Here is a 26,697-nt window from a genome sequence, read left to right as displayed (position 1 = left end):
GCATGGCAAACTTTCATGTGTTTTATGGGTATACCTTGAACTTTTCACCCAGTATGGGATTCTATATTACATCTCCAACAGTAGATGCCACTAAATACAAATATATTACAATTAGGTAAACATCACTGACCATCATTTATGGACTATTCAACAAAGACATTTTTTGAATAATTAACCCAGCTTTTATCCTCCTTAGTTTATCACAGGAACCAGTTTTAAGAGAGAAGATAGTAGCCTTGTTGCCATCTTGTAGTGGGCAGGTGTTTTTAATATGTAGTTAATGAACAAGACTTTATGCACAGACCAATATATTAGTAAACATGTCATTACAGAGGTGTTCATATACAAGTTAATTTGCTGTGAAGATTTTCTTCCATTAGGAGCCCGGCTGGTTCAACAGGTTGTATAGGATCATCATTATCTGATTAAATTGTTGCATATACTCCAGTTCATTTGAATGAAATTCTGTTAAAATACACACAGTTTACAAATAATAGAATCTCAGAGTTACGAACTTCAGAGTTACAAATTGACCAGTCCACAACATACCTCATTTGGAACTGGAAGTACATAATCAGGCAGCAGTAGCAGCAGCAGAGAGAAAGGGAAAAAATCAAATATGATACAGTGCTGTGTTAAATGTAAACTACTAACAAAATAAAGGTTATTTTCTTCTGCATAGCAAAGTTTCAAAACTATATTAAGTCAATGTACAGTTGTAAACTTTTAAATGAACAACCACAACATTTTGTTCAGAGTTATGAACATTTCAAAGTTACCACCTCCATTTCTGAAATCCTCATTCCGTGGCTCTACTATTCTGATGAAAAATAGATTTGATTAAAGTATTTTCCCTGCTTCTCATAATACAATCTGAAATATCTATTTGTCTTCTAAAATGTTACCAGACAGGACCAGTGTGAAATCAATTCCTTGTAGTCAATTATTTCTTTACTCTGATTTGTACACAATATTTAAACTTAAAGCTCAGTGTGTCACGAAGAACTGCATGGGCAAGACCAAGGCTCAAGAGCTCAATCCAACTTTCACTGCACTCAAAGGTAAAACGTCCACTGACTTCAGTGGGTGTTGGATAAGGCCCCTGACTCTTTACACATTTATGTACCTTTTTATATGGTGGTGGCTTGCACAGTTTCCTTTTTAATGTTCTTGATTTTGGTTCTCTCTGGAAAAAACCCTCAAGAGCTTGAAAGCAGGTAGGAGAGTCTGGCCCAAGAATGGAGGCATGGTCACTTCATGGACCATAATCACATACTGGCCTGGAAAAGTTAAGGGAAAGTTAGGAATTAAACATTTTACATGAAATAAAAAGCACAGAGAATTATGATACAAGTGCCCTTGTATCTAAATTCTTGCATCATCACGTTAATTCTCATATATGAAAAATAGAGGATAATGTTCACGAGAAAAAGAAAGCAAAACTTACTTTTTTATTGCTCTCTATTCTTGTTAAAGAGTATATCTAAAGAATGATTTCATAACTTACTGGCAAGTATGACTATCTATGCTGACATTTCAAAGTACTATAGATTAGCATATACAATGACTTCCCAAAGTAATACATAGTTAAAACATGAAAAAACTACCACCACAACGGTAATTTAGATGCTGCTTCATGATAATATACAATTTATAATCCAATTATGATATACAGTAATACTTTATATTTTTATAAGCTCTCAGAGAATGTAACAGACTATGACACTGGCTCTGCAAGCACTTGTGCAAATGCTGTTTTTATGCACATTTTTAATAGTACCATTGGTGTCAATGGGAATTCTCACATTGCACACATATACAGCTGAAATAGGACCTAAAAAATGCACCTCACCCCACAGAAAATCAGCCACCTCTGGGTAAGTGTACCAGAAACAAGGAGAACCTACCCACAGCACAAGGTGAATTGGGAGAAGAAAATGGGAAATTCTGACCCAGGACTCAGGGGCAGACCCTGCCTCTTATGAAAAGGTCCTTAGGATCTCTAATGTCCATGCAGAGTGAACAAGACGTATGGGTAAAAGTTTCCTTAAAGAAACTAACAAAGTATCTGCATGGAAGTCAATTTATCCACTTCTGAAAAATGGAGTTGACCCTGTAATCAACAAGTATGATGTCTTTTGTGAACTATGAAAATCAGTATCTGGAAAACCATGAAAATCATACTACCAAAATCACGTGAGTACTGCTTTCTACAGACTGTGGGACTAGAATGGACACACATTTTGGACTCAAAAGTTTCTTAGCTACTATAAATGTTGATTGGCAGCTGGGAAGGAAAGGACTCTCTATATACAGATTAATTGAGGTATGACCTTACAGTCCTTTCACGTGCAAATCTCTAGCTGACTTTAACAGAGATCCATGCATAGAGAAAGCAATACAGAAATTTCTAAGCCAGTTATACCAGCAACTTCTGTGACATAGACACTTGTCTTCTGGTAACTGGATTATGGCCACCAAACCAATTTCACACAGGCCACTACCTACTTGGGCAGAATTCCAAGTGAGGATTTATAGGGGACAGGCTCTATACACCATTAGTAACCTTCTGGGCTATGAACATGTGGTAAGTGAAGGTATTAAAATCACTGTATTTGCACAAGCAAACACACTCAGGATATCTAAGTGGAATCTAAGTGATATCTCATGGAATGAGGTGTAACAGTTTACTCGCACTAAGGACTTCGTTTGAGTTAACATCTGACTGCCACGTGTAGCCGCAGGCAGTAAGTTCGGACTAAGGGGATTTAAAAATGGCGCCCGGACAGGAAGATGCAAATAAAGCCCGGGATATTTAAATCCCAGGCTTCATTTGCAACTTCGAATGCCTATATTAGTCTCCCTAGTTCGAATTAGGGGGCTAGTGTAGACATACCCTAACTTACATCCAAAAGAGTGTCATATTCTGACTGATACCAGCAGCCCTCTTTTCCTTTCCATGGTGTGGATCTTCACTTCTCTCTTTTTCTTTATGCAAAAGAGGCACTAGATAGCAGGATCCAAGTAAAGTGTATTGTCCTGTGTCTTGTTTAAAATACCGGTTAGCTGGTCTTTCTGCTCTGTTATATTCATATGCCTAACTAGAGGTTTGCTTTTAAACATATCTGTGCTACTTATTGTGCTACTTATCATGCTGGGAACTAAAATTAACAAAGATAGCAGTTGTTGCTAGCAGTGGCCATGTATTCCAGTGAGGTAGACAGCAATGTGGTTTGCCTGTCTAGCTTTTTCACAGTAAGTGCAATATTTTGGAACTGTAAATAATAAAAAAAAAAGATTGTCTTATATTAAATAATTTCTCTAAAAATTAAGAAGGGGTTCCATGACTTCTTGGATCCTTAAGAAGTCTAATTAATTATTTCTGGATGTTGTAATCTGATAAGGCACAGAATCATTTCTTTACCCAGCTACCATGAGGTTTGCCTATAACTGGAGTATCTGGGAGTGTTGGCATTGCTGTCCTTCTCATTTTCTTTACTTCAAGTCCAAAATGTAGTCTTACAACACTAGAGGGCCTAGGATGAACTGTTAATAGCTCACTCTCTCTACCTCATCCTGCTGCCTCTACAACTACCAGATTCTCAGACACAGAAGTCTGAAGAGGCTGTACAAACCACTAAGGACTATATTATCCAGGATTAGTGAATATAATTTAAAGTGAATTATAGGAGGCTTGCCTTTGCTGATACTTTTCTGTACAAAAAATCCACATTTAGAATAGAATCATGGAAGTGCACAAGAAGCATACTAATGACAGGAGAAAGGAAGAAGAAATATGTTTCGCAGAGTTCATAAGTCATAACATAGTAATATTGAAGACTTGCAGTTATAAATGAAATACTCTGTTGATGTTTGAAAATATTATTCTGTACTAACATATGGGCGGACATTGGTGAGGTCTAGAGCTCACTAAAAGTGAAGACTTGGCACACATTTTGCAGAGATTTTGACCTTTCACCCTACCTATGGCAGCTCCCTTCACCTTGGCTTTACCTCAGAGATTGCAGCATTTTCAAAACATTGCTGTCCGCTTTCTCAAAATGTACAAATAAATCTGATCCCCATCACTCCTCACCCTCGGACAACACTCCTGGTACTCCATTCATTTTAGGGTTCAGTTCAATAGTAACTTTCTTTTCAGCATTCTCCATAGATTGTGTTTCAGTCTGCCTTAAAATCCCCACTTCTTCTCACTCCCCATTCCAGCAGCTCATCTAGCACAACCCTCCTCTTTGACCTTAAGACAACCACTCTTCTTTTACTGAGACAGTCTAATTCTGGCACTATTGCCATTTAGAACAAGCTTCCCATATAATGATGTCTTATTGACACAATGGGCCTGATTTTCATTTACACAGTAGAATGCAAAGGGACCCTAAAGTGGGTTGAAATGCAGTGCCCAGCAGTTTTAAGTGGCTTCAGTGTAAATGAGAATCAGGTTCAATCTGTTTTCAAATCTTAACTGAAAACTTCTCACTTATTCCTTGCCTATATCTGCAATTTTCTTTCCCCTTCTGTTAGTTATTTAACTTTGTATTATTTAACTTTTTTTACACCTTTTGGGAGAGACTTTGCTTGAAAAACACCATACAAAATGAAGTGCTGTGCTGTATAATTGGGATTAATAACCGTAATAAAATTGGTGTATGCTTTTACAGCAGTCACCAAGGTGCTGTGTAAACAGAGGGTAACTGCATCTGCCATTTAAGCAGTTACATTTTGGCTTAGATAAGAAACACCACAAATAAAAGACTTTCAGGAAAGAAAGTTATTTGCCCCTTTTATTGCCTGCAAAATGCCTGGAGAGTTTCAAAGCAACAAGAACTATTATAAAAGTGAGTGGGAAATGAAATAAAAACGTTTTGTTGCCTTAGAAACAGTCCTATTCTTCTTACTTTTTCTTTGTGACATATTAGCCTTCTGTATGTTTTGGCACCAGAAAACATATTAAAACAAGGCAGGGGGGAAGGGAAGTGTTAGTTCTTTTTGCAGAGACTGGGAATTTCTCTGCATATTGAAACTTATACCTGAAGGAATGAGTTACACTGTAAAAAAAAAAAAAAGAGCAAGAAAACAAAACGAAGATTCTTAAATATTCAAAGTAATTCTGCGTAGAGCAATTAATCCTGAAAATTTCCTACCATTGGAGAATGTAAAGACTCCAGAGCAGTTTTCTGGCTGCAGATGGAAGGGGTTCTCATTGATATCAATGGAAGTGCTATGCTTGGTGCATATCAAAAGCCAAAATATGGCTCCAAATGTATTCTTGCAAAACAGAACAAAGCCCACTGGGACCGCGGACAATGAATTTTTCTCTGCCCAGACAAATATTTCTTTAGGATATGAGAACTGTAAAATAAGTTTAAAATGGTTTCTGGACCAGTAAGTAGACAAAACTTTATCTGTATTACAAATTCATACAGAGATTGTATACACAAAGTAGTGGAATATTGCAATGTCTTTAAACTGGTGAGAAAATGGCACTGGCTGCCCTAGAAATGGAGCCGGCTCCCTCATGGGGAAGTCTGGATAAGGGCCACGGGGAAAGTAGGGAGGAAGGTTGGGTCCTGTGGTGGCTTAGGGGATAGGGTGTTTGCCTGGGGAACACAGGGTGGTAAAGTAGCACTTTAAAGACTAAATGATTACAAGAGGCTGAAGAGAACCATTAGTTTTCTCTTGGAAAGGAAGATGACCAACACCTGTTACAGACTCACTCAGCTATCCCTCTTAAGCTTATCTACTCACTGTCTCTTTTTTTTCTTCCTCCCCTCCATTTTTTTTCCTTCTTCCCCTTTCCCCCCATCCCTCCTTCCCTTATTTTGGATCTGGAATTCCAACACTCCTGTCATCTGAAGAAGTGGGCTGTGCCCACAAAAGCTCATGATACCATCTACATATTTTGTTAGTCTTTAAGATGCTACTAAACTATTTGTTGTTTTTTAAGTTTTTCCTGTTACAGACTAACTTGGCTACCTCTCTGAAGCTGATATAAAGTCACTTCTGGTGTGAAGTACAGAACCACACAATAATTTGGGGTTGGAAATGAAGAACACTCCATGAAATTCAAATTACAGGGGGAATTTAGGTAGGCAGGATGTTATTACCGACGCTGGAATGTGGCCAGGACACCTGGGTTAACACCCTATTCTCAGAAGTGCTGTGAGACTCTTAATAATCTATTCTAAAGATAAGAAACATTTTAAAAATCAAATTGACCAGTTCAGCACCTAAGCTATGGTTTTAATTATCCCTTTTAAGAATGAATCCATGCATGGAAAGAAAGATGTACTTATAACACAGAAAGTCAGGAAAAATGGCTTTCCAAACCAGTCCCCAGAAAGAAGTATAAAATACAGCACAGCACCATGTGGCAATGTAACACAGCATTAAAGAGTATTCTTCTAACACTGTGTGATCCTGAAACATGTGCACACAGATTTCCTATTACCTGGAAAGAAATGTCCTTTCACTTATATGTCAGAATGATTGTAGAAAGAGAGAGGCAAAGCAGCTGAAAGTATTTATGGAAAGAGAAAATTAGGGATGATGTTTTGGTAGGGGTCTTGTACTGACCACCAAATCAAGATGAGGAGGTGCATAAGACATTTTTGGAACAAATATCCAATTCACAAGACCTGGTAGCATGGAATGAAAGTAACTACCCAGACATCTATTGGAAAAGTAATATGACAAAACACAAAATTTCCAATAAGCTCTTGGAATACACTGAGGACAATCTTTTCTTTCAGAAAGCAGAGAAACTAACCAGGGGACCACCATTTTAGATTTCATTCTGACCAATGGGGAGGAATTGGTTTAGAATCTGAAGGTGGAAAGCAATTCAGATGAAAGTGATAATAGATTTCATGATTCTAAGGAAAGGAAGGAGCAAGAGCAGCAGAATAAGGATAATGGACTTCAAAAAAAGATTAGCAAACTTAGATGATAGGTAGCTAAGGTCCCCTGGCAAGAAAATCTAAGGAGTACAGGAGATTCTCAAGGAGGCAATACTGAAGACACAGCTGCAAATCCCAATGTGAAGTAAAGATAGGAAGTATATAATAAAAGGTCAATAGAACGCCATCAAGAGCTCCTTAATGACCTAAAAGTCATAATAGAGTCCACAAAAAGTGGAAAATTGACAAATTATTAAGGTGAAGTACAAAAGAATAACACAAGCATGTAATAACTCACACCTACCAAGGTACATAAAAGCCAATAAGAAGAGGTTCTTTAATACATAAAGAGAAAGATGAAGGAAAGTGTCTTCCACTCCTCTATTTAGTAGGGAAGGAGAGTGAACAGTTAATGACAAGATGACTGAGATGTTTAATGTCTGTTTTGCTTCAGTCTTCCGTAAAAAGGTTAATACTGACAAGATACTCAACATAATTAATACTAACAACAAAGGAGAATGAACATAAGCCACAACAGGTAAAGAACAGCTTAAAGAATAGTTAGATAAGTTAGATGTATTCAAGTTAGCAGGTCCTGATGAAATTCATCCGAGGGTACTTAAGAAACTAGCTGAAGCAATCTTGGAATCTTTAGCTACTGTCTTAATGAAATCATGGAGGACAGGTTAGGTCCCATAAGACTGGAGATGGGCAAACTTAGTGTCTATCTTTAAAAGGGTGAACAAAGAAAACTTGGGGAGTTTAGCCTAACTGATACCTGGGAAGATAATGGAGCAAATTATTAAACAATCTGTTAGGAAGCACCTGGCGGACACCAGGGTTAAAAGTAATAGCCAGAATGAATATTTTAAGCCATATCCAAAAGTACTGCTCCCTGCTGCCAAGTCATGGAACTCAGGGTACGTCTACAATAGCCCCCTAGTTCGAACTAGGGAGGCTAATAAGGGCGACCAAAATTGCTAATGAAGCATGGGATTTAAATATCCCGCGCTTGATTAGCATATTCCCGTCCGGTCGCCATTTTGGAAACTGACTAGCCCGAAGGTTAAACAGGTTAGTTTCCAGGTTAAACTAACCTGTTTAACAGTTAATTCACATTAAGGGGTTTATCTCGGAATTGCGCTTCTCTGCTGCGTGTAGATGCGGGCAGTTACTTCGGGCTAGTCAGTTTCCAAAATGGCGACCGGCTGGGAATATGCTAATCAAGCATGGGATATTTATATCCTGCACTTTATTAGCAATTTCGGTAGCCCTCATTAGCCTCCCTAGTTCGAACTAGGGGGCCAGTGTAGACGTACCCTCCAAGTCAGAACCCAACAAGCAGACATATGGTTACAAGGCAAAATAAAAAGAAGAAACAAACACAGCAACATACCCTCTCCCTTGCCTTAGAATTCAGTGTGATAAGCAACTATAAAGGCCAAGGCTTAGCAGCCAAACTTCAACCACCATATAATCAGGAGAAAATGCACAATCCTCTGATATTTTAGTTGCTTGGGCTGGGTCCTTCATAATGCAGATTTCTTATTTCCTTTATAGAAAAATTCACATTTAACACCAAAAGGTGAGGCAGTTGGGCATTTACATTAATAAAGAAGATTAAATTGTACCTTGCCCTGCAGTGTCATACTGAGGAGTGGAGAACACAGGAGGCTTACCCCGTATCCCAGGATATGCCCTTAGGTGCCATGTAGAATGCTGTCATAAGCACTCCCTGACAGATGGAGTGGCTGGCTAGAGTGCCAGTGGTATGCCAGGGACCTCAGCTAGGCTGGGCACAGTCAGGCCACACCCTAAGCACCTGCTACAGAGGAAAAGTTCTTCTTGCTGGTTTCCAGAAAACGTGTAAGAGCTGCTGTTATGTAAACTCCACTGGATGTCCCAGAATCATTCTTTCAGTGTCAGGGCAGGCGGTATGACTTGAACCTGTACTTGAACCTGTAGAGCTACTACTCTATCTTGGTCTTCAACATTCTTGCTAAAGTAGAAAACAGGATGTGGGCCTTTACTATGTTGATGGAAGTTATACACACAAATTTAGGAGAGAGAAAATACTTGTGTATTCTTGTGATGATGCAATGGGCAATCACTCATTGCCGAGTATGATCATCTTCCATGGGAGTTGAGGACCCTCAGATGGCTGATAAAGCCAGTCCTTGAACCACAAGTTCTATTACAGTGGGAACAGATATTTCCAGGTACAGCAGGGCTGTGTCTACATTGGCATTCCTTTCCGGAAAAGGGATGCTAATGAGACACTTCGGAATTGCAAATCCGCGGGGGATTTAAATATCCCCCGCGGCATTTGCATTTACATGGCTGCCGCTTTTTTCCGGCTCGGGGTTTTTGTCGGAGAAAAGCGCCAGTGTAGACGCGATTTTCCGGAAAATAAGCCCTTTTCCGGAAGATTCCTTATTCCTAGGGAAGTTGCTGATGGATGATCATTGTCTCAATACTGGTGGACTTTGCCTCTTCTAGAACACTGATGTTAGCATGCCTATCCTCCCTTTTGATCTTCAAGATCTTGCAGAGGCAGTGGTGGTGATAACTCTCAAGGACTTTCAAGTAATGTCCAGCTCAGACAATGTTAGATTTCTACATAAATATCTGCCTTGGATGACAGAAAACTTCCAAGGTAGAGAAAATGATTGACACTCTCCAGTATTTCTCCATTGATTTTAATAGATGGGTCACATAGTGCCTAATTTGGAGAGGGCTGATGGAACACTTTGGTTTTCTTGATGTTGAGGGTGAGACCAAGACATGTATAAGCATCAGCAAACACATTCAAGATAGCCTGAAGATCTTTCTCAGAGTGGGCAAACACTGCATTGTCATCATCATACTGAAGTTCCACTGCTAAGCCTAAACAGCTTTCCATCCATTCTGTACATGATTTCAATGCCAGCTGGGAGCTTCCCAGCAATTAGGTTGAAAGTGATGGCTATCAAGACTGCAAACATGGTTGGGGTGATGACACAGCCCTGTGTGACTCCTGCTTTTACTCTGAAAGGTTCACTCTGGGAGCCAGTGCTGCTCAGAACAGTCACTTTCATGTTATCATGAAGCAACTTTAGGACATTCATGTATTTATCAGGATATCCAAACTTCGAAAGTACAGTCCAAAGGGCACAGTGATTCATTGAGTCAAAGGCTTTAGTTAGATCAATAAAAGCCATGTACAGTGGTTGGTTTTGCTCCTGACACTCCTCTTGCAGCTGCAATGAAGATTATATCCGCAGTTCCGTGGCATGGTCAGAAGCCTCTCTGTGACTCTAGTAAAATTTCATCTGACAGGCAGAAGACTGGTTGCAAGGACCCATTCCAGAACTTTACCTGCAACAGCAAGGAGAGAGATACCATAATAATTTCCAAAGTCTGTTTTATCCCCCTTTTTAGAGGGTGACTATCAAGGCATCCCTCATTTCACTGGGTATCTCCTCCTTTATCCAGATTTTAAGGATAAAGGAGCTAAGCTTCCGAGTTAACTCTGGCCAATCATCTTTAAAGATTTTAGTGGGTATCCCATCTAGACTGGCTGCCTTGTTGTTCTTAATCTTCTTGATGGCATTGTATACCTCATACAAAATGGGAGGGTCTCCGAGTTCATCCCTAGAAGGTCATTAGGGGATTTGCTCAAGAACTTCATCATGGAATTATGATTAAGGGCGAAAATTAAGGGCTTCATTGTGCTTCAAAAGTGCGGTTCCATCCTTTGACCGAAGGGGGTTCATGCCATAACAAGCTGGCCTATAAACAGTCTTAATAGCACTAAAGAAACCATGTGTATTATGGGTATCCACAAAATGTTGGTGTTCTTGCACTGTCTCAGAACACCATTTGTTCTTGAGTCCTCTGGTTTTACGCTGGACTTCCGCCTTTGCCTTAGCATGGGATTCTCTCTTTGTCTTGCAATTTATATAATTCTGTCAAGCTCTAAATGCTATTCTCTTCTCATTCATGAGTTGCTCAACTTCAACATCATTCTCATCAAACCAGTCCTGATGCTGTCTGGTGTGGCAGCCAATGGTTTCCTCACAGGTATTGATGATTGCTGCTTTCAGCTGGCTCTAAAGTTCTGCAATTTTTTCTGGAAACTCTGATGGAAACTTTTCTTCTAAAACTGCTTGGAAGTGGTCACACTTAATGGGGTCCTTCAGATCTTGAATCTTCAGCTTGCACCTGATCTGTTTAGTTTGCAGCCTCCATTTGGGGGTGATCTTAATTTTAATTGCAGATTGAATGAGGCAATGATCAGCAATCATCAGCACTTGTCATTGCTCTTGTGAGTATTACGTAACTACGATCTTGAACACAAACTAAGACATAATTGAGAAGATGCCAGTGCTTTGAACATGGGTGTCTCTAAGATGTTTTGAACTTTTTGTTGAAAAAGGGTGTTTGTGATAAGTTCTTGTTCAGCACACTTGGTCAGGAGCTGGATTCCATCTTAGTTGCTTTTCCCAACTCCTTCTTTCCTGATTGTTCTTTTCCACAGGTCTGAGTCTCATCTAATGCATACATTGAAATCTCCCAGAAGAATGATCTTATCTTCTTTAGAGGTCTCTGATAAAATGATTTCCAGCTGAGAGTAGAAATCTTCCTTTACATCCTCACTGATGTCCATTGTTGGTGCATAGGTGCTCACAATGGTTACCTGTTGTTTTCTGGTGAGCCTCAGTCAGAGTATCATAAGCTGCTCATTGATGCTTACTGGCAGGTCAGAGAGGCACCTTACAAGCTTGTTCTTAATAGCAAAGCCTACTCCATACACTCGAGCTTCATCTAAAGATTTTCCCTTCCAGAAGTAGGTGTATCCTCCTTTCTCCTCCCTCACCTGTCCTTCATCAGCTCTTCTAGTTTCGGACAAGACAACAATATTGACGTTAAAACAATTCAATTCAGGAACAATGATAGCTGTATGTTGCTCTGGTCGGTCACTGTTTGAGTTGTCCATCAGGGTATGTATGTTCCAGGTTCCAAAGTTGAAACATTTCTTACATTTTGGATCACTGGGGTGGAGATTCTGTTTCATGTGGCTATCCAGCCAGGAGGAAAGAGGCAAGACTATTTGAGGGCACTTTTTCTAGCCCGCTCCCCATGTCGGGTGAGCAGAGTGGGTCCTAAAGAGGACTGCTCAGTCTTGAGTGCAGCAGCCGAGATGCTTGACCAGCCTCAGTCCTCGAGCAAGAAGACTGAATCACATACCTATTGCCTATGTGTTGGTCTGTGGCTAGGAACTTCTGGATCTCGCTGTCCTGTTCCCGTCACCACTCGCCGATTGCCACAGCTTTTTTGACTTGTACAAGTGTTGTTTTCCCCAAACCTGGAAGATGCCTATGCGGGACTTCTTTTAAAGTGGAGAGACTGGTGCACAACAGTCACCACACTGTCCTTGACAGAGAGAGGGCTTGAAACCAATAGCATGTACACTACAACGATTGGAGATCCAGTATCTGCAGCCTTCATCCGCCTTCACAGCCACTGTATCATTACAAAACAGTTTCAACTCCATTGTGCAGTTCTCCTCTGTCTGCTCTCCTGTTGAGGACTTCTTGGATCACACTTTATCTGGAACCTCGCCCATGACCATTCTGCCATGGGTGGCCCTAAGAAAGTACATGACTCCAGACAACGTTGCTTTCAGGGGTCACTGGAACATGCCTTTGTACCACTACATGATGATCCATGGAGATGGTATTCTTGTACTCTTAAAGCAGATGTAAGACTTGAGAGACCAAATTTTCAGCTTGGTTTCAAAGCAGCCGTTGTTCGTACAATACTCCACAGATGAACATGTAAAGCAGAAAATTAAGCATTTATAACAATTTGTTTACTTGCAGTATAATATTCAACTACAAGGGGTCTTTGTGTGACCCTGGTAAAGAAGAGAACACAATCTGTATGCAAGCCTATTTGTTTTGTCTGCATACTGGAATAAACAACCCTTGATTAGAAAGATCTGTGATGTAACGCTCCACAGTAGCCCCCACTTTTTTCATAGATTCCTAGGTTTCAAGGTCAGAAAGTACCACTGTGATAGAGGCCAGGTCTACATTAGATAAGCTGAAATTAAGATACACAACTCCAGCCATGCTAATTGCGTAGCTGGGGTCAATGTGTCTTGATTCGAACTTTGTTGCTGTCCCCGCAGTGGGAGGTCAACAGGAGAAATGCTCCTATTTACTTCCCTTACTCAATGTGAGGGTTAGGAATAATGGCACCTATTGGGGTATCTCCACTGTTCAATTTAGTGGGTCCTTGCTAGACCTACTAAATCAAATGCCAGAAGATTGATCTCCATAGCATCCATCTGTGTGTAACTATAGATGTGGTCCTAATCTGACCTCCACTATAACAAAGGCCAAGGGACCTCCACCCATGGCATAACTTTTGGAAAAACATCCAATCTTGATTTAAAAATACTCAGAGATGGAGAATCTACCATGACCTTTGATTAGTTGTACCAATGGTTAATTACTCTAACTGTTAAAAATTTAGGTCTTATTTCCAGTCTGAATTTGCTAGCTTCAACTTCCAGCCATTGGATTGTGATAGAGCTTTCTCTTCTAGAGGGAAGAGCCCATTATTAAATTTGTTTCCCATGTACATTCTTATAGGTACTGTAATCAGGTCACCCTTTAGCCTTCTCTTGGTTAAGACTGACCTCTTGGAGTCATTACAGAAGCACTTTTTTTTATCCTTTAATCATTCTTTTCTGAACCCTCTCTAATGAATCAACATCCTTCCTGAATTGTAGCCAATACTGAACATGGTAGCAGGCACACCAAAGGCAGATACAAAGGTAAAACAATCTCCTTACTCCTATTTAAAATGTTTATACATTCAATGATTATATTTGCCTTTTTGTAAGCACTGTTAAACTGGGAGCTCATGTCCAGTTGTTTATCCACCACAACTCCCAAATCTTATTCCAAGTCACTGTTTCCCAGGATAGACTCCCCCATTCTGTGTATGTGGCCTATGTTCTTTGTTCCTGGATGTGTGCATTTACATTTAACCATATTAAAACACATGTTGTTTGCTTGCACCCAGTATACAAAGTGATCCAGATCACTCTGTATCAGTGACCTGTCCTCCTCATAATTTACAACTCCCCCAGTTTTGGGGTCATTTGCTAACTTTATCTGTGATGATTTTATGTTTTCTTCCAGGTCATTTCTAAACAGTTAGAGACCATATCTAAAAATTCAGCTTTGAGTATTATAAAAACTTAGACTTGACAAAGAGACAGAAAGATAGAGTAGGTTCTCATGTGGTCTCCCATTCTGCATTATCAGGGTATCTTCCAAGAATTTAAAATTATCATTCCTATCTACCATGCTAAAATTAACATGTTAAATGCTTTTCCAATCTTATGCATCAATAAAAGTGTGTTCTCTCCAGTTATGGAGAAGCTGTAAAACTTTAATTCTGACAGTATATCTGTCAAAGTACACAAATATTTAATATTCCCCCCCAAATGCAGCAGTTCTGCTTTTAAATAACATGCATCATAGCTTGTCTCTAAAATAACATTTAAAATATCACTGAGGTTGTGATAGCTTTTAGAGCAATGTACAAATACCAAGAACTAGCATTTTACATGTTGAAGAACTACCCCAACACATTAAAAAAGTTTTTTAATTCAAGGAACAATCTTTAAATATTTAAAATTACACTTTAAAGCATCTTTTGTTATCCTCTCAGGATCTAGTATAAAGGAGTGATTCCTTAAAGACATGCTTAACTCTATGGCCCCATTGATTTCTATAGGGCTAGTCACCGTGCATAAAGTTAAGTATGTTCATAAGCCTTTACAGGATCTGGCTTAAGACTGCAGTACCAGTTGTTTTTTGTTTACTGAAACACAATTGTGCATTCAGCAAACTTCCAGCCACATTGTTTGAAATTCAGCTCTCATCAACTGAAGAAGCATAACAAATTTTCCGGGGAATTATTAATGTGTGTTGGGCCTCATTCCCCATCCTTCGCATATCCTAGAGTTGTATTGTATAGTCTTAGAATTGCATGCTATTTCTATGTGCATAACCATCAAAACACTGTTATTTTCAAAAACTGGAAAACTGTCCCTCTGTTTTCCTTAGTGTGGTATTAATTGTAAATGCATAACAGTGGACATTGAACAGCTAGAATGCATTTTTCCATGCTTAAGGAAGCTCTTAGATCAGTTATGTTTTGATCAAATATTTATTCCATATTTCTATTTGCAAATGTCATTAGTTCCCTCATATTGCTTATGTATACACATATAATGTACCTTTCACTCTTTCTCCTCCAAAAAAAATCTGCCTGTAAAGGGTCTCAAAAAGGTCCTCAGTATAGAGTCAGAAGAACAGACTGTATACTAAGGTTTACACCAAGTATCAAGGCTAAGGGAAATGGAATCCTCTACTCCAAGCTATACAACAATAGATCTACAAGCCCTGACTGTCCCTCCCCATCACTGCTCCAGAGTGCAGGAAGTCTCAGCAAACCACAGATCCAGAATTTGCAAAATTCTATGCTGGAGTCTACCATTTGGGACCCACACTAGTGCACCAGTTCCAGTGCTGCTATGGCCCTCTGTGACCCTGTGCAAAAAAAGAGCAGTTTGCTCTATTACAATCATTAGCATAACAGCAACAGTTTCTCCACAGACTTCCCCACAAACCTCAGTTCAAGTGTACTGAAATCTAACAGCTATGTGATGGATTGTTCACCCCAAACTTGCCTGGAAAGAGTTAATGTTAATGTATTGAGAAGGGAGCTAATTAAACTGGCAGGCCATAGGTGAGGGTAGTCAGGTGGCTAAGTAATCCCTTGAATGAGTGAGGGAGCCCACCTGATGATGAGCAAGGTGTGCTGGATTTATAAAGGCAGGAAATTGGCAAGAGGGGAGGAGGCTGGTGGGAAATGGGCTGCAGTCACTCCCTAGAAGAGGGAGGTGGGTGTTGGGACTACAGACAGAAGTAGTCTGCAGTTGCTCCCTAGCAGTGTGCCAGGTAGTAAGGAAAGGGCACAGGGAAAAGCAGTAAGGTCCAGGATGGAACAGGCTTTGACTTCTGGATAGAGGGTCCCTAAGAGTTGAGGTCAGGCCAGTCACTGAGGGAGACAGGATTGTTGAAGGAATCCTTTGGTACCCCAGAAGGTGAAAACACACTGGCTGTGTCTAGACTGGCAAGTTTTTCTGCAAAATCATCTGCTTTTGTGGAAAAACTTGCCAGCTGTCTACACTGGCCGTTTGAATTTCCGCAAGAACACTGACGATCTCATGTAAGATCGTCAGTGCTTCTTGCAGAAATACTGTGCTGCTCCCGTTCGGGCAAAAGCCCTCTTGTGCAAATCATTTGTGCAAGAGGGCCAGTGTAAACAGCACAGTACTGTTTTCCGCAAAAAAGCCCCGATCGCAAAAATGGCGATCAGGGCTTTTTTGCGGAAAACCGCATCTAGATTGGCCACGGACGCTTTTCCGCAAAAAGTGCTTTTGCAGAAAAGCATCCTGCCAATCTAGACGTGCTTTTCTGAAAATGCTTTTAACAGAAAACTTTTCCGTTAAAAGCATTTTCGGAAAATCATGCCAGTGTAGACGTAGCCATATAGTAACCTGGCTGGACGATCAAGTCACACAGAAGAGACTGCAGCACCCAAAGTGAGGGAGGGACTGAAGACTAGGGAGAGATGGCATGCAGCTGTGGGAGGGGGCATTGACTCTGTGAAGCTAAGCCCCAGACTGATCAGGAGGAGGTGCCATGATAGGGGTGAGTGGAGCACACCATCACAAGGTAGGATGAAACATCAGATATATGCAGAACTCTATGGAAACCAATGGCTAAAGTTGAGATTTTGTTATGGGTATTTTTAGTAAAAGTCAGGGAGAGTTTACAGGCAATATACAAAAATTCAATGGAAGCCTGGAACCAGCCCCTGACTTCTACTAAAAATACTAGAGGGAAGGGGAACTAACAAACAGGAGAGCCAATAATTGCTCCTGCCCTGGCATATAACCATTGGCTGCTGCTCCAGCCCCCCTGCTCTGGTGTGGGCTGAAGCCAAAGGAGTCATGGAGGTCAGTCAAACTCACAGAATCCACATGACCTCATGTGCAAATTGTATCTGTAGGAATGGCTGTCAAATATTTGAATTCTGTGATCAATTTGAATTCTGTGACATGCCACAGAGAGGGCAGGCTCCAGGTTTGGGGTGGAGGGCTCCTTACCCAGTCTGGTGGCAGGCAAGTTGGCAGAGCCCCAGCCCTGCTGCCCACTCTATTGGTGCTACAGCTGCCCCCAGTGGCCACCCTCAGTATTGTGTCCCTCCATTCTCTGCCCCCTCCCTTTCCATGTTATGCAGAACAGCCCCATTCCTGGCATTTCCCACTGTCCAGGCAAAACCCCGACCTTGATTTAAGTTAGGGTAAGAGGGAACTGCCTACCAAATTTGATGGTCCTAGCTCTTACGGTTTAGTTGGAGTTCTTGAACAAACGGATACACAGATGCACAGACAGACAAACACTCTAAAATATATATATAGAAAATGAAAGGCTGTTGTTGAATTTTGTGGTATACAAATCTTCCCTCCCCTATTTCTCTTCCCATCTGTTCTGAAAAATACAATGACATTCAAAATGGAAATAAGAATACAATATCACATCTATCTGGAATTTGGTTTTTTTAAAGCTCTGCAAAGCAGTACAGTATAAAATGCCTTTGCTACTTTTTAAAACCCATCTAAACATGGGGGGGTGGAGAAGGAATACAACAGGCGGCATACTCTGTAATATCATGCAAAATCAGCCTGATTCATTTGAATGGATTTCTGTATATGATTTATAAATGTTAGTGAGATGTTTCTTGACAACAATGTCAAGACAGGGCATTCTGTGTTGTGGAGTGTTTTCTTGACAACAGCGAAAACACAGAACCCTGAAATAAATATATATACACTGGATGTATAAAAAGTATGCATTTGCTATCTTAGCAATTTTTGTCCTTGAGATCTCTTTACATTATACTGTTTATCCTGTCTTGGAATGAGGTGATTATTTTTACAATGCATCAGTTAAGAACATTCCCTGGAATACAGATCTGTTTATAAGGATTAAGTTAGCTGCCTGGAACACCTTGCCTTATTCAAGGAAGAATTCCTACCAGGGAAAAATAAGTTGATTTTTTTCTCTTTGTGCTATGTGATGTAATTGGCCCTATACGCAGACCTGTGGGTTGTAATTCTAAAAGCTTTAAACAGCACAAGAAGCCTATTCTTGCAGTACTGTCAAATGATCCCTGAATAGACTGCACGAAGGGCTTTGTGGGGAGGGGTGCTCTCAGTTGCTTTCAGCTGCTTTCAGCTGCAGCTTTCTGAAGAGTAATTAAAATCAGCTCTGGGAAAGTGTTCTGCTCCAATCTTAAAATAAAAGATACAGTATTTTTGCAATAAACCACAAATGCAAGAAGACTGCTAATTACCAGTGAAGGACTGGTCAAAACTTTCTTATAAAACAGAGCCTAAGACCACTGGGTTGATTTTTACTGTAAAATATATCAACTGTTTATTTTCAGTTACCTAATTAAAAAAGCCTTTGGGTTTTTACTTGAGAAAACCTGAAGCAAGGTATTTTTTATTTAAATTCTGCTTTCTGAACATCTTACCAAGAGATCTTCTTTATTAGAAGCACCCATTCAACTTTTATTACTTCAGTGTAATTGCAGAGTAGCAGTCAAACTGAGCAGAGAATATGACCCATAGTAGCATTCAAATAACAAACAAAGGCCAGATCATGAGTATGATCAATGGGGAGAGTTTGGCTTAAAAATCAGCAGCACAGTCTGGCCCAAAAGGTGTAGTTTCAGTTACAGACCATCAGACACTTTAATTCATTCCATAGGAAAGTCTTGTATTCCTTTAGCTATGTCTTCACAGAATTAAGCTATTTACACTAAAGTTCACTCTTCTTGAGTTAGCCCAGCTTGACTGACAGTGACCATGCTGTGAAATAACTTTTGAGCAGAACAGAATGCTGGATTACTGTTCCAAGATTGTGTTAGTAGCTGACGAGTTGTACTAACTTGTGTGGTAGCCTGTGCCCCTTGACAGGGCAGCAAACCGAGATAAAAGCAGCACCATTCTTGAGTTAAGGGGTGTTGTTTGTTGAGAGGATTTAAATTAGGGACAACACTTGAATTATGATTTGAGTTAATTTTGCAATAAAGACAAATCCTCTATACTTGATGGAATATTTTTATATAACCAGTGTTAGCAATGCGACACTGTGTACTATTTTTTTAAAAAATGGAGTGCTTGTATTAAAATAGGGAAAAAATGTGAAGGGGAAAAACCCACCGCAATTCATTTCGGGCACATAGCAATTTTGCCATGTCAGTTTCTAATTTTTTATATAAATAAAGTTGAGGCCTTTACTAATAAAAATGCATGGAATTTAATTAATATAATATAACCTACATTTGAGTTAATGACGGTCTTTGTCATCTACAGCATCAACGACTGCAATTTGGCCCTTTGAGGATCACTCAGATCACTCAGAAGCTGCATCAACCTGCCTGCTTAGAGCAGCCAACTCTTGGAAGAATGGAATATCTGGACACACTGGACATTGTCCTAGTTCCCCGCTGAGTACAATGCCCTATCTGACGGAGACATGGCTGGGTAAAAGACTGTGGATGAAATCCTAACTTGATTGAAGTCAATGGCAAAACCCCCATTGATTTCAATGGGGCAGGTATTTAACCTTGCATCTGTCCCCGTGCACACTTCAACCTCTAAGGTTGAAAGGCAGGATATACTTATGGAGAGTCTTTGGCTGTGGAACACTCCTCACCTGGTGGTGCATCAGAAAGACCAAGTTATTTTGGTGTGATGCACAGCTCATTTTTTTTAGCCAACCTTTCCCTAGACCACATTAGAATCTCTATAGACACTTTCTTCTTTTGTTTTTTTCTTGCTTTTGGAAGAGTTGGATGGGACTCAGCAAATGATGACTCTTGTACGGGGTCCCTTGGCTGGAATCTGGAGTAGTGGTTGGGCCCAGTTTTCTGCCCCACTTGCTACTGAGGAAGTACCTGGACTGAGGGACTCTGACACTATCCCCTGGAACACGAGGTGAGGGAAAGGAGGAGGGACACTGAGTGTGACACAATGGGAGGATTGAGTCATGAAGACAATGCAGTAGTCCTGGGAGTGAGGTACGTCCCTAGAGCAGAATTGATGGTAGTTAGACATCACCAGAAGAGGGTGCACTGGCATACAGAGCAACCCCAGGACAGCCAGCAGGACCTGTCAGAGTAGTGATTCACAACCTATCACAAGCACTCAAGTCTTTATGCTGACAAGTACTTAAAGTCCATTTTAAATTTCTTTGTCACAAGTTTTTTTTCTCCCATTCTTAGTCTCCACTGATTCACTGTATGAGTGTGTGTGTATGCCATCTAATCCCTCATCGTACATTGGGCCAGAATAGAATAGTTTCTTACATCACATCTAGTAGTACTTTGCACTCCCGATCCTACAACAATATAAACATACACTCTTTTTCTTTCTTTGCATGAATAGTCCCATAGTTTTCAGTGGGGCTACTTTTATAAGTAAAGGTTATACATGTGAAATAGCATTTACTAGATCAGGTTCAGGTCAGGTCTACACTAAAGGGAAAGGTCGAGTCAATATACACAACTTCAGTTACGTTAATTACACAGCTGCAGTCGACATACCTTGATTTGAGTTTCCCGGCCGTCCCCACAGAGGGAAGACAATGGGAGTAAATGCTCCCATTGGCTTCCCTTACTCCTCACATGAGCAGGAGTACCAGCTGCTGACAGGAGAACCCTCTGAGTTCAATTTAGCAGATCTTAACTAGACCTGCTAAATCGAACTCCAGAAGATTGATCCTGGCAGTGTTGATCTTCCTTAGAGTGAAGAAGACATGGCCTCAAAAAACTGATTCCTAGTGTGTACCAACTGCTCTGAAAAGCCATTGATAATCAGATCAGGGAGGAATTGGTCCCAAACAAACTGAGTTTCTTCAGGTCAGTACAGATTAAAATATTTTCAAACCAGAAAGAAAATGAATGGAATTTATGAATGAATTATTGCAGATCCCCAAGAAATCATTTCAAAACATATATCTTTCCTTATACAGAATTAGTCTTGGTTTATAAAGACAGCCTTTGTAACCTTAATTTTTAATAGAGATTGCAACAATTACTACACGGTATTAAAGTACCTACAAATTAGGCTTTCTATGTGATTCCCTCTCTTTTCAATGGACATTTTTGGGGATCATAAATAACAGTAAAATTATCATAAAAACTAATACTACTGTACTTAAAGAAAATCATTATGTAAAGGTTTATGAATTTTTCAGCCATTAACAGACATAAGTTAATGGGCCATAGGCTTTCCAGAATATGATACCTGGTATTTTTCCATCAATGAAACTTTCAGAGATGCAAAAACCTTCAGAGGTCACTAACTTCAAAAGTAAAAAAGAAAGTTATAGTTTTATAGTAATGAGTTTAAAAATGAAATAGAATCAAGAAAGCAAGTATAGCAGATGACAATGATCCCCTGAATAGACCAGTCAAATTATGGCCTGCAATTTATCCCTTTAACAACAGTCAATAAAGACAGAAACGTAATATACAACATCAGTCACATACATTTTGAAACACCTATTTTTTGTGTATTTTTTAATTCACAATGCATAGATTTTAAGCAGGTGTACTTAAAGTTATGATCATATATTCTGACTTGGTGGAACTAAGCTAGAGAATAATTTAGACAGACATACAATCCAGGTTTAAGGACTCCAGGTGATGGAGAATTTACCACATCCCTTGGCAATCTGTTCCAATGGTTAATTGCCTTCACCATTAAAAATGCACATGTGTGATAACAGAATAGTAGTTAATAAAAATTGGTCTTCCACTTCATCACTGAGTCTGTGTGCTTGGGAAGCTTCAAGCATAGAAATGCAGAAATGTCTTTCACTTTCAGAAGAGTGAGAATACTACGCTAGCAGCAGTCTTTTTGATGAACACTCACAAGAATAGTTTTTATAAATGGATACAATAACAAGTTTTTAAAATGGAAAATGTAACAATCTACAATGTATGAAGAAAGTCTCTTCTAATCCCAGTAGGATATTTTTTTCAATCTCTCCCATCCAATCAGGAAATAGTAAAGTGCTGCCTCCCCCTACCAACACACCTTGGACATCAAGGGCTAACTCCATGGGTGATGTAAATATGTGTAGCTCAATTGATTCAACTCAGATACACTGATTTACATCAGCCAAGGTTCTAACCCCAAGAGATCATGAGATAGCAGAATACATTACTTATTCCTCTTAAGTGTGGTTGAAAGAGAAAACATCTTTTCAAATGCAGATTTCTTCCTCTCCCACCATGCTATTGCCACACCTCCACAATCACTAAAGATTTTTAAAGTAAGCTCCTACTATGAGAGCTCCCTTCCATGTTTCATTCTGTTTACTTTTTGGTGTCACTGAGAGTGTGAGGTTAAAAGGCTTCCATGTCCTTGCTTATAACCAGATCCAAGACAAATCATAAGGGTTGTGGAGGACACCAAACAAACAGTAATTTAAGAACAAGAGAATCATTACTTCAGAAGAACCTAAAACTATCATAATTTTGTGATACACAACATATTGAGGAAATAATGTGGTTTTGAAACAACACTCTAGGAAATTACGAGTAGCCTGTCACTTAATGGTGTGCAAACGTTATAAAAACAAGTGGTCATGATCATCATCATGGCCCAGTTATTCTAATCCTGAAATCATACTGTACTCAGCTTCTAAAACACTTCACTTGATATAACACAAACAGTTAGAAATAATTACCAGGCAATACCCTAAAGTTCTTCATGGAGTGCTGATCTTGTTTTGACTTGTACCCTTTAGCTGTCAATTCAGACCTGCAGAACAAAGGGGAAAAAAGGTCTAGTTATCGTAATACTTATACTAAAAATGATACTAATAGAAATTGGAGCTTGAGAGCCACCAATGTGACACACAGGACTTTACATTACAATATACTTTTTACTGCTTTATTCAGTTTCTAACTTTTCTATAGTATAACAGCATTTCAAACATCCACCCAAGTATCATACATGTTAAGTATGTTCACACACATGTGAACATATATATGAGAACATATACAGTCTCTACGCTAAAAGATAAATGGACACAAATCAAACATCAGGAAAGGTAACACATAAATCTGTAGAGGAACACTGAATAAAGATCTTAACTGATTAATGCATTAGAAAGGTAATGTCCCCCCTTGTGATATTCACATCACCACAATACTATGAATGAACCACATCCACCCTGACTTGATTAGTTTTATTAACCCAAATAACTTCTTTCTTTTGTTGCTCTTATGTATACCTCTGCGTCTGTAACGTCCACTCCAATTCACTGATAAAGTGGATTTTACCCACGATAGCTTGTGCTCTAATAAATCTGTTAAATCTCTAATGTGTCACAGGAGTCCTTGTTGTTTTCACATATAGAGTGATCAGAAAACCTATCAATCAAATTTACATTTCTTAACCACTTTTCAAAGAGACACTCCAAGACTTGGTAAAAAAAACATTAAAAGAATGAAAAAGCCCTAAAATTAATATGATTAGTTTTGCATACTCCAACTTGCCTGAGTATCATGACAGTACTGGCTAGAGGAAATCAGAAGCAAAGGTGTGCTTTACAGGTCCAACCCTGCTCCCACTGAAATAATTACCAAAAATTCCATAATGAAGGAACAAACCCCTATATACAGGCAGTCCCCGGTTTACGTACAAGATAGGGACTGTAGGTTTGTTCTTAAATTGAATCTGTATGTAAGTCGGAACTGGCATCCAGATTCAGCCGCTGCTGAAACTGATCAGTTTCAACAGCGGCTGAATCTGGACGCCAGTTCTGACTTACATACAGATTCAACTTAAGAACCCCAGGCATCCGCAAGTCAGCTGCTGCTGAAACTGATCAGCGGCTGATTCCAGGAAGCCCGGGGCAGGGGCTTCCTGTAGTCAGCCACTGGTCAGTTTCAGCAGCGGCTGACTTGGGGACGCCTGGGGCAGAGCAGCTGGGGTGCTGCTGGGTTGGTCCAGTCGCGCTGCCGCTCCTCGGCGCTACTGGACCAACCCAGCAGCACCCAAGCTGCTCTGCCCCAGGCGCCCTGATTCAGCCGCTGCTGAAACTGACCAGCAGTGGCTGAATCAGAACGCCTGGGGCAGAGCAGCTGGGGTGCTGCTGGGTTGGTCCAGTAGCGCCCAGAGCGGCGCTATGGGACCAACCGGCAGCGCCCCAGCTGCTGTACCACAGGCGTCCGAAGCAAAGCCGCGGAGCACGGGGGCAGCGGGACAGCCCAGACGCGCCATGGCTGTCCTGCTGCCCTCGGGCTCCGTGGCTTTGCTCTGCTTTGCTCCCCGTCTCCCTGGTCTGCAGACCAGGGGGACGGGGAGCAAAGCCGCGGAACACGTGGGCAGCGGACAGCCCAGACGCGTCTGGGCTGTCCGCTGCCCGCGTGCTCCGCCGCTTTGCTTCCTCTCCCTGGTCTGCTGGAGACCAGGGAGACGGCCCTGTTTGTAACTGCGGATCCGACATAAGTTGGATCCGCGTAACTCGGGGATTGCCTGTACTCACGTGCATGCTGATTTTCACAATGTTTTTACCACTTTATAGCTCTCTCCTAGCAGAGCTCATACCTGATACACTTGAATTTTTCAGTTTGTATTTGTTAGTATGTTACATTTTACTTTTTGCATTTTGCAAGATTAGTTTTAAAATGGATGATTTCAATATTTTATTAACCAAAGTAACTGAACTCAACAGCAGGATAAAGGTGCCTGAGCCTGATTATCTACTGCTCACAATGGCTATAAATAAATGCAATCATTTATACCTATGCAAAATGAGTGAAATATGAGCATATTGCACATTTTTAAATGACTGAATAAGGTTAAAGGCAGTATAAAATCAAATTAACACAACAGACCATCAGCTTGCACAAATAGGAATAGCTCCATTGATTTACACCACCTGAGAATCTGGCCCAGGTGTGCAAATGTATGTGATTCTTCATGTGTCCAGTCAGTAAAGAATTTAAGCACATGCTTAATTTTAAGCATATGGACCCTGATTGAGGAAAACATCACTATTCAGGAAAGCACGTAAATAGATGCTTAAAGTTAAGCAGGTGCATAAGTCTTATATTGAAGTCAATGAGACTATTCACATACTTAAGCATGTACTTTCTTGCTTTATTGAATCAGAGTCCTTATAGGAAGTCTGCACACGGACATGCTATATCCTGAAAAGAGAACAAAATGGGGTAACATAATGAAAAGACTTAAAACTAGCAACTAATTTATACCCTGATTCAGTAAAACATATAAGCATGTTTAAGTCACACCGAAGACAATGGGAATTTGTGTTGCTGAGTAGAGATTAATTTACATACATGCTTAAAAGTAAAGATATGATTAAGTGTTTTACTGAATCAGGGTCTTACCCACTAAATTTCCTACCAACTGCAAAAGTTGGCGAGTAGTAGAGGTTAAATCTCTCTAATTCGGCACTCTCTGGTCTGGCAACATCCATGGTCCGGCACGATTTCGTTAGCCGCATGTTCATTTATCATGAGTGTGGCCAAGTTTCCTGCAGTCCCATAAAGTTTGTTTACAGTCACCAGTCCTGGCTCTCAGTGTTCTGTGCTATTATTTAGCTCTAATTTACCCCTCAATGTCTTCTAAGAGCCCAGTAAGCAGTAGAAGTGTTGGTAATGCTACTACACAATATTGACCTCTCAAAGTCTGGCAAATTCTTTAGTTTGGCACTGGTCAGGTCCCAAGGGTGCCACACTAGAGGGGTTCAACCTCTAGCTAGAAGATTTGTAGCAAAGCACAGCAGTGATCAAGATGACAAAAATTTCATTATCCTAAAATACACAGCTCACCTCCAGCCTGAATTATGTAACCAAATGTAGCATATTTACATATATCATTGTTGCTAACTTCCAAACAAATCTCAGAATCCACACCAGTTTCAAAATCATCTAAAACAAGCTGCCATCAAAAACAAGCACTTCCAGAGAGACCTAAGATCTCTGCTTTAGAAACATATCAATGGTTTATCTGTGTTAGATGCCAGAATATTTTCATTAAGGTAAACAATACAAAAATGCCCCATTTCTTTCTGTTAGTCTGGACAATTTGTCTTTCTGCTTTGGAAGAATTCTTCAAATAATATACAGCTTGGCAATGCTTATTCTTACAGCCAAAAGGAGGTATTTTATTTTTTTGTCTGTGTTGCTCTTACATTCTTTACCTATATAGCACCAAAAATGCAAAGTACAATAATACAGTTCTTCAAAATATCAACCTAACAGGTTTTACACTGATCACAAGTGTAATATATAACTCTGCAGACTACAAAACTATCTATCTTAAAATGCTAAATATGTTATTTGTACTCTAGGAAGTATACTATATTCCTGTCTTCATGCACAAGGAGTTACATGCATTCAAATCCATCAGCATCTATGGTTAACTCTGAAAAATTGTTTTTAGTTTATAGTTATGTTTGTTTAATACAGGCAGTCCCCGGGATTCATGGATCCGACTTACATCGGATCCCTACTTACAAACGGGGTGAGGCAACCCCGCACTAGCTGCTTCCCCCCAGCAGACCAGGGAGATGCGAAGCTAGCGCCCCCC

The 26,697-nt window shown here is 40.1% G+C and overlaps 1 protein-coding gene across 1 annotated transcript in view; it reads right to left on the bottom strand.

The window, feature by feature from the left end:
- Positions 1-247: 247 nt before the first annotated feature.
- Positions 248-26,697, bottom strand: part of MORN1 (MORN repeat containing 1) — a 178,143-nt gene continuing 151,693 nt past the window's right edge. The window contains 3 exon segments of the mRNA XM_075906074.2: positions 248-1,193; positions 1,195-1,280; positions 22,820-22,893. Of these exon segments, the coding sequence (XP_075762189.2) occupies positions 1,131-1,193; positions 1,195-1,280; positions 22,820-22,893 (223 nt within the window). The 3' untranslated portion in view covers positions 248-1,130.

Source organism: Pelodiscus sinensis, chromosome 24 (assembly GCF_052426305.1).
Source record: "Pelodiscus sinensis isolate ZL-2025 chromosome 24, ASM5242630v1, whole genome shotgun sequence".
Lineage (NCBI taxonomy): Eukaryota > Metazoa > Chordata > Testudines > Trionychidae > Pelodiscus > Pelodiscus sinensis.
This window is presented reverse-complemented; position numbering and strand designations above follow the sequence as displayed.